We start from the raw sequence: 7,969 nt of genomic DNA on the forward strand, positions 1-7,969 counted from the left end.
AATGTGTCTACTCAAATGAAGAGTTGCAACTTTTGACTCTTTATGAATAATCATATGTTTTCCAAAGAGGTATCCCACATTCGATAAAAAGAGAAGCCCCCTATAATTACATAATAACTTTTCATTTGTTTACATAATCATACATAGAGTGCACTAAATATTAGAGAGTCTCATTGAGTCCATATGAGAGAGTTATCAACACAATCGTGGTTCATGGAACCTTGTGATTTGAAGTGATACTATTACAATGACGTGATCGTTGTATCTTGAGAGACATGCGCTGATCAACCATGAGCACCGTAGTGGAGCATAAACTTGTCTTAAAGACAAAGTGTTCAACACTTGCCTCGATTGTATTTTCTAGGTTTTTCTAATCCATTATATCATGTTCATTTAACATTGGTTACTCATGTGCATGCATTATTGTGATATATAATTTGATGATTTATTTCTTGATTTTCTATGTGATTTATTATAGCAATTAGACCCAATTTTTCCAACAGATAGGATGATGTGAACTGGTGATCTAGGTATGAATGGCGATGTGGTTCTGAGTTCACGAATGGGAATGCTTGGGCCTAGGAGTTGTAGGAGCAGAGAGACAAAAAAAAAGAAAATGACATTTTTACCCCTGCATTTAACGAAAAAAAATCACTTTTGAACTAAATTTGCTAACGGCTTAAACCACGAAGGTTTAAATCTTAATTATTTTTAGCATGAGAACTATTTTTGAATTACTTTTTTATTATCACGAGAACCATTAATGACCATTAATTTGACAAGAGTAGCAAGCACATATTATATATTTTACTTCCCTCGAGGATGAGGCGGTGGTGGCTACAGCTGCGAATTTGTACCTGGGACATCAGTTAAGGGTTTTTCTATTGTTGTTTGTCTTTGCTGTTTTTGAACTTAAGTTTGTGTGGACTTTCCATTTTATTTTGGGTTGTAGCTATCCTATTGCTTGAGATTTTTTACTCTTTTATTTTATTAAGGATTCTGTGTTTTGTTTGGACTTAAGCCCAGTTATTACATTTGTAATTTCCTTTTTATCTTTAAAAATTTGTTATTTGCACTTCAGAAATCTTATTTTACACTTTAAATTTTTTTATATTTAAAAAAAAAAACACTAAAAATATACTAAAAAAGAGTACAAAATAAGATTTTTAGAATGCAAAAACCAGTTAATGAAGTTTGTTTTGTGGGAAAACAATAAAAAGTCATATAGACCCAACCGACGCTGCGTTTTGAGTTTTAATTTGGCAAGGTGTATAAAGCCCTAGCAAAATCCTAATCCAATTTCCACCACCTCTCTGCCTCTGCGTCTTGGAACTCTTGAGAAGCCAGCCATGGGGAAGGTGAAGGGCAAGCACCGTTTGGACAAGTACTACAAACTAGCCAAAGAGCATGGCTACCGCTCCCGAGCTTCATGGAAGCTTGCCCAGCTCGACACCAAGCACCAATTCCTCCACTCTGCTCACGCCGTCCTCGACCTCTGCGCCGCCCCCGGCGGTTGGATGCAAGTCGCTGTGCAGCGCGTGCCCGTCGGCAGCCTCGTGGTCGGCGTCGACCTAGTCCCCATCGCCCCGGTCCGCGGCGCCTTCTCCATCCAGCAGGACATCACCAAGCCCGAGTGCACGGCCAGGCTCAGAAAGCTGATAAAGGAGAATGGGTGTTCGGCTTTCGATTTGGTGCTTCATGATGGGTCGCCTAATGTGGGTGGCGCGTGGTCTTCGGAGGCGACGGCTCAGAACGCTTTGGTCGTTGATGCGGTGAAGTTGGCTACTCAGCTTTTGGCTCCCAAAGGAACATTTATTACTAAGGTATGTGTTGAATTTACATATTGGCAATCGGGTTTTTGTGGGTTTGTGTTGGAATTTTTGTATTTTGTGAGAAGTGGGTTGGGAGTTGGTTTGCTTGCTTGGTTACTTCAAATGAAAAGTTTAAACTATGAGTTGTTAAATTTTGAGTTCTATTTGTTTGATTCATTACTGCATTCCTGAACGGGGCAGCGCTTGGAGTTAATATTTCAAGAATTGAATTGTGGACGTCTTTAAACATATACGAATTTTGTTTATGTAAGTTGTTTTGGTTTTGTTTTAGAATGTGAGCGCTTATTATTGTTTTGTTGCAGATCTTCAGGTCGCAGGATTATAATGCTGTCTACTATTGTATGAAGGAGGTGAATTTCCAGTTCTTTATTTATTGTAATTCTCTACATTGATATGCCTATTTGATCCTCGTATATAGGTTGTAAAACATATTTATTCCGACACTCTGGATTTTGATATACCTGTCTGATCCTGGTATATAATCTGCAGCTATTTGAGAAGGTTGAACAGGATAAACCAGCCGCTAGTCGTAGCTCATCTGCTGAGACATATCTTTTGGGTTTTAAGTACAAGGCTCCTGCAAAGATTGATCCACGCCTACTTGACGTGAAGCATCTATTTAAGTCTGTAGAACCTCAGAAGAAGGTAACTCATAGTAGATTCAGTAGAATACCTGCTTTATATAAGTACAAAATTCTTGCCTTTTAAAAAATTAGTTTTAATATATTTATTCTCTTTACAACTCCTTCATATAGGTGGTAGATGTACTAAGAGGAACAAAGCAAAAAAGACACCGTGATGGGTAAAAGTTCATTTTTTTTCTCTATATCTTTACCTGCTCACTATTGTATGAGCTGAAGCGTTCTAATTTCCAAACAGGATCATTGTATGTGGTTTTTCAAAGCATGTGTGTGGAAATTCATAAGTAACTGGTAAAATTGCATAGGATTGTTAACGGTGACGGCTGAACCCTAGTATTTCCCATAAGTAATTTTCTTAAAATCTGTTTTATTACTTTCTGTTTTGCTGATTAATTTTATAAAAGCCCAATTTCATTTATTTTAATTTTATTGATGGGTCAATGATTTTGCTCTATCCACCATTGACCTTGTTTGTTCAAATTTTTTGAGTTCTTATGATTGCTCTCTACCTGGTTCTCTTTATTTTTGTGTTCCTCTGATTGATATCTCACAAGTGTTGTTGCCTGATTGGGTTCTATATTTAGGTATGAAGACGGAGACACAATTTTGAGAAAAGTGACTTCTGCTGCTGCTTTCATTTGGTCTGATGTTCCTCTCAATATCCTTGGTTCTACTACATCCCTAAGCTTTGACGATGAGGCATCTTTACTCCTCAAGGATCATGCTTTAACAACAGAAGAGGTAGTCATTTCCTGTTTTTTCTTTGCATGTTGTGTTCTCTTGATATAGATTTTACTTTTCCCTACTAGGTTGAAAAAATGTGTTTTATTTGCCCCTTTAATACTTTGGAACTCTTGTAGTGTTCCAACCACTTTAACTATTATGGTTTGACAGGTTAAAACTCTCTGTGATGATCTGCGTGTTTTGGGGAAGCAAGATTTCAAGTACCTTTTGAAGTAAGAAATGCTGTGTTTCTTTTTTCTATAAATTGCAATTGCATTTTGTGGCTAGACCTTATTAGATTCCCCCCCCCCCCCCAAAACAAAAAAAACCCAACCCCGCTGCCGCCTTCTTTCTTTTTAATCTATAATTCACGTCTCTCTGCTGTAACAGCATTTTTCTTTAACTCATTATCATTACAGTTGTTGAGGGAAGGTATCTCTGCATTCTTTGAGACATATCATCTATGATTGTTATTAGTTCGGTTGGGGTTTTGGCTGATCCCCAACCAGTTTGAGCTCTGAATGAGTCTTGGTAGGTTAATTATTATTCAACTTGGCTCGGGTTATTGTTCATGTCATCAATTAACTACCTCTTGTTATTTGGTCTTACCTTCCAGTGGATGGGTTGTTTAACTTTCTGCTGAAGAAACATGGGAGTACTCCCACTATTGTTTTACATCACTTGGATTGTTGGAATAATTTAAATAAGTTGAGAAATTATTTCTAGTGATGGACAATTCAGATTGCAGAGTAGTTAATTTGCAATGCATCTACTAGACATGCAGTACATTGCAGTCTAGTTTTCTTGTTTCTTCATTCATACTAAGTTGTTATGATTGTATTGTCATTTAGGTGGCGGATGCAGATAAAAAAGGCCTTATCTCCGTCCCATAAGATTGTCGCTTCTACTACAGATGTTGAAAAGGAGGAGAATAAGGAGGATAAGGATGATGATGAAGACAAAATACTCAATGAAATGGAGGAGCTGACGTATGCTATGGAGCGCAAGAAGAAACGAACAAAGAAGCTTCTAGCAAAAAGACGAGCTCAAGTTTGTAGCTATTTGTTCCCTTTATATTTATGCACGACTACTCTTCTCACAAAAAAAAAAAAAAAAAGCATGACTTCCCGCTGTTATTGTTCAGACGTGAAACTGGTAAATGGTTAAATGTTCTTGAGGAATATACACCATAGTTTGGAGAGACGATGATAATTTAGGAAAAGGAAAACTAATGAAAATGGCTTGAAAACTTTGAGTTTTAACAAAAAGGACAAAATAAAGGGTAAAGTGAATAGTATCAGGATTGACTTTTTACTCTAAAAATGTGGTTTTTCGTTAAAGTAAACAGTACCGGAAGCTTTTCGTTAAAGTTTCCTTAATTAAATGAAGTCTGATAATGTAAAGTTAGACTTTCTAACAGGTATTAATTCCATTAAGCAGTGCGATGGCCCTGGAATCGCCACCTTTATTTTATGTTTGCATGCGCCTTTTAGCTGGATTTGGTGCCAAAATAGGATTGCTGGGCTTTCCCCTGTTTGACCATACAGTCTTTACAACGTTGCTTGTTGGATTGGTCCTTAGGTCAAGTGATGATATAGTGTAAAAGATAGTTTAACCTTTTCAATCAAGTGTGAAGCTGAAAGTTTGACAGCTTCTTGCTTGCTGGCGGCACCTTCATGTTGTTGGTCACTTTTTATGTACAAAAATAGTTCGCCTCCTCCTTTCCCATTTTTTTGGCTCAACAATTTGTCCATGTAGAGTTAGATTTAAAGTTGTAATCTTCCAGGATAAGAACTATTGTTTATTTTGCCTTCTCCTTTTCCCTTTTCTTTCGTTCAACAATTTATCCATGTAGAGTTAGATTTAAAGTTGTAATCTTCCAGGATAAGAACTATTGTTTATTTGTTTATTTTGGATATCAACATATGGCACTTTGTTCCTTTTGATTAAATCTATATATTGCAGGACAAGGTACGGAAAGCAACAGGGATGCAAATAGATGCACTGCAAGATGGTTATACTGACAATGAGTTGTTTTCCCTCGCTTCCATTAAGGTATGTTTTCATTTCACAATACCTTTGCACGTTGATTTTCTCTTGGGAATGAGATTTCTGATTGAGGAGCTTTTTTTCGATTCTCGAGAGTTCATTTTTTATGGGCCTTCTTTGGGAAGTTAGATTATAGTTTCAAGTCCTTGGTACAGTATGAAGGCTTCTATTTCTCAACTTTTTTCTTTTCATGAGCCATCGCGAGCTTAGTATACTTGATTTATTTATTTGTTCCAAAACAGAATGGTATGAAGTTATTATTTAAATATATAAAAGGGTTTTACTGTACTCTATAATTTGGAAATTACCATATTTTGTCTGTTATAATTTTACAGTAGATGTTTCTGTGTTTCTGGCAGGATTTGTATGCTACTAACTTACTGTTAGTTGGCTTTTCTTTCTCCCTATGTCCGTTGACATTTAAAAGGATTCCATTTTTTTTTCTCCTCAAAGATCAAAATCTTCCGTTCGCTTTTATGTTCCTTAATTTTTCTTGCTGAAGCGAGTAGGTTCTGACTCCACCAACTTCATGTATAAATATGAATTCATATCTTGACTGTATTCTTGTCCTTCAGGGTAAGAATGATCTGGTAGCCGTTGATTCCACTGAATATGATGGTGAGAATGGTGACCTTGGAGACGGTGAAAATGAGGAAACCCATGAGAAAACCCAAGAAGCATCATCCAGTGATATGGACACTGAAGATGAACGCAGAAGGTTATTCTTCTTTTACCTTATATTAGCATTAGATAAACAGATAATAGAGCATTATATAAACAAATAATTCTATTATCTGTGTATTAAATCATGTATTACTATTTATGATGTTAGATATGATGCACAAATGGAAGATCTTTTCGACAAGGCTTATGAACAGTACACGTCCAAAAAGGAGGGAAGTGCAAAGCAGCGGAAACGTTTAAAACAAGCACATTTTGAAGACACTCAACTTTTGAAGGTATGAAGTTTTCATTATGCGTGGTGTTGCAAAAAAAAATTCACACTCGATATGGTCTCATGCTGTGGATCTGTTTGGGAGTAGTGTTACTTAAAATCTCAATATCTTTCTGCAGAACTTTTTTTTGGTAGGCATGAGTGCATAGATGACGAAAGTATTTACATCTACAACAGAATAGTGCTTGTGCTGATATTTATTTATTTATTTGGCCACGCAGGAGGTGGATGGCAGTGATATTGTTCAGTCTGATTATGATTCAGACAAAGGCCAGGGTATCCAAGAATCGAATCCTCTATTGGAAGCACTTGACGAGGGGGATGGACCTACTCAAGAGGAAATTACGAATAACTGGTTTAGTCAGGATATCTTTGCTGAAGCTGTAGAGCAGGGGGATTTGGAGAACTCTGGTAGTGAAGATGAAATGCTGGTTGAAAGGCAGGAGAAATTTCCCGTGCTGGAAAAGGCCAATGAAAAGACTGCAATTCAGAATGGTAAGGAAAATAATGCAATTCACAATGCCAAGAATAAGACTGAAAATCACCATAAACTTCAAGCTTCAAAGGCAGATGATGATTTTCAGATTGTCCCTGCTCCGGGTACAGATTCAAGTGATGACTTGTCATCAGATGAATCCGAGGGTATGGATATAGATAAAAAAGCCGAGATACTGGCGTGTGCAAAGAAAATGCTGAGGAAAAAGCCAAGGGAACAGATGCTTGATGATGCCTGTAACAGGTACATGTTTGATGATGACGGCTTGCCCAGATGGTTTTTAGATGAGGAGAAGAGGCACCGTCAACCAATTAAACCAGTGACCAAAGAAGAGATTAATGCCATGAAAGCACAATTCAAAGAAATTGATGCCCGGCCTGCAAAGAAGGTGGCAGAGGCAAAAGCTCGAAAGAAGCGAGTTGCCTTTAGGAAGCTTGAGAAGGTTCGGAAGAAGGCAAACACAATATCTGACCAGCCAGACATCTCTGATCGTTCAAAGAGGAAGCAAATTGAACAAATGTACAAGAAGGCTGCGCCCAAAAGGCCTCAAAAGGAGTATGTGGTTGCAAAGAAAGGAGTTCAAGTCAGGGTTGGCAAGGGTAAAGTACGTGTGGATCGAAGGATGAAAAAGGATGCAAGGGGTAGTGGACCAGGTAAAAGGCCCGGAAAAGGCAATTCAAAGAAAGGAAAAACTGCTGCCAAGGGTGAGAGAGGAGGCAAGGGTGCCGGAAAGGGTGACAGAGGCAAGGGGCTGGGGAAAGGAAAGGCTTCAGGAAAGCCAACAGGCAGGAAGGGTAGGAAGTGAGAAATATGGGCAAGCAAGCACGACTGAGCTTCCGTGCGATAGGGTGTTCGTTAGTTTGCATGATCAATTTTGTTTTTCTTCTGCTATCTCAATTTTTGTTTGTTGGAATAAGTTATAGTTCATTTGTTGTAGCCATCGTTGTTAAAACCTTAATCCTTATGGAACGAAACAGTTTTTTGTAAAGTTATGAGGGGTTTTACTTGGGTCTCTGTAGTTTATGCAAAAACAGTTGGTTCGTTAGTCACCATGGTGAAATTGAAGTTTTGGATTGACCAAAAAAAGAATAGAAATTGAAGTTCTGGTGTCCCTACAGTCTGAACAATTTCACTTTTGTCTCGGCTTGAACTTGGGAACTTTAGGGCTTGTTTGATAATCATGATCTTTTAGTTTTCAGTTTTGACCCCATAAACGCAAAAACACTCAACAACAAGGGTTTTTCTCACTAAGTGACGCTAGCTATATGAATCT

At 37.7% G+C, this 7,969-nt stretch overlaps 1 protein-coding gene across 1 annotated transcript; it reads left to right on the plus strand.

Annotated features, from left to right (window-relative positions):
- The first annotated feature begins 1,229 nt into the window (after positions 1-1,229).
- Positions 1,230-7,684, plus strand: LOC114824784 (uncharacterized). Its single transcript, XM_029102028.2, has 11 exons — positions 1,230-1,823; positions 2,135-2,182; positions 2,322-2,477; positions 2,588-2,634; positions 3,058-3,214; positions 3,368-3,429; positions 4,048-4,246; positions 5,162-5,251; positions 5,821-5,963; positions 6,078-6,204; positions 6,422-7,684. The coding sequence occupies exons 1-11, from the start codon at positions 1,350-1,352 to the stop codon at positions 7,499-7,501; spliced, it is 2,583 nt and encodes an 860-aa protein (XP_028957861.1). The 5' UTR covers positions 1,230-1,349; the 3' UTR covers positions 7,502-7,684.
- Positions 7,685-7,969: the final 285 nt, after the last annotated feature.

Source organism: Malus domestica, chromosome 05 (assembly GCF_042453785.1).
Source record: "Malus domestica chromosome 05, GDT2T_hap1".
NCBI lineage: Eukaryota > Viridiplantae > Streptophyta > Magnoliopsida > Rosales > Rosaceae > Malus > Malus domestica.

What these genes read in the sequence shown, in the direction of transcription:
- LOC114824784 (XM_029102028.2), top strand. Translation starts at nt 1,350, where the DNA reads ATGGGGAAGGTGAAGGGCAAGCACCGTTTGGACAAGTACTACAAACTA. An exon ending in ACTGAAGATGAACGCAGAAG is followed by an intron (nt 5,964 to 6,077) that starts GTTATTCTTCTT and finishes TTATGATGTTAG; the next exon opens with ATATGATGCACAAATGGAAG. An exon ending in AAGACACTCAACTTTTGAAG is followed by an intron (nt 6,205 to 6,421) that starts GTATGAAGTTTT and finishes TTGGCCACGCAG; the next exon opens with GAGGTGGATGGCAGTGATAT.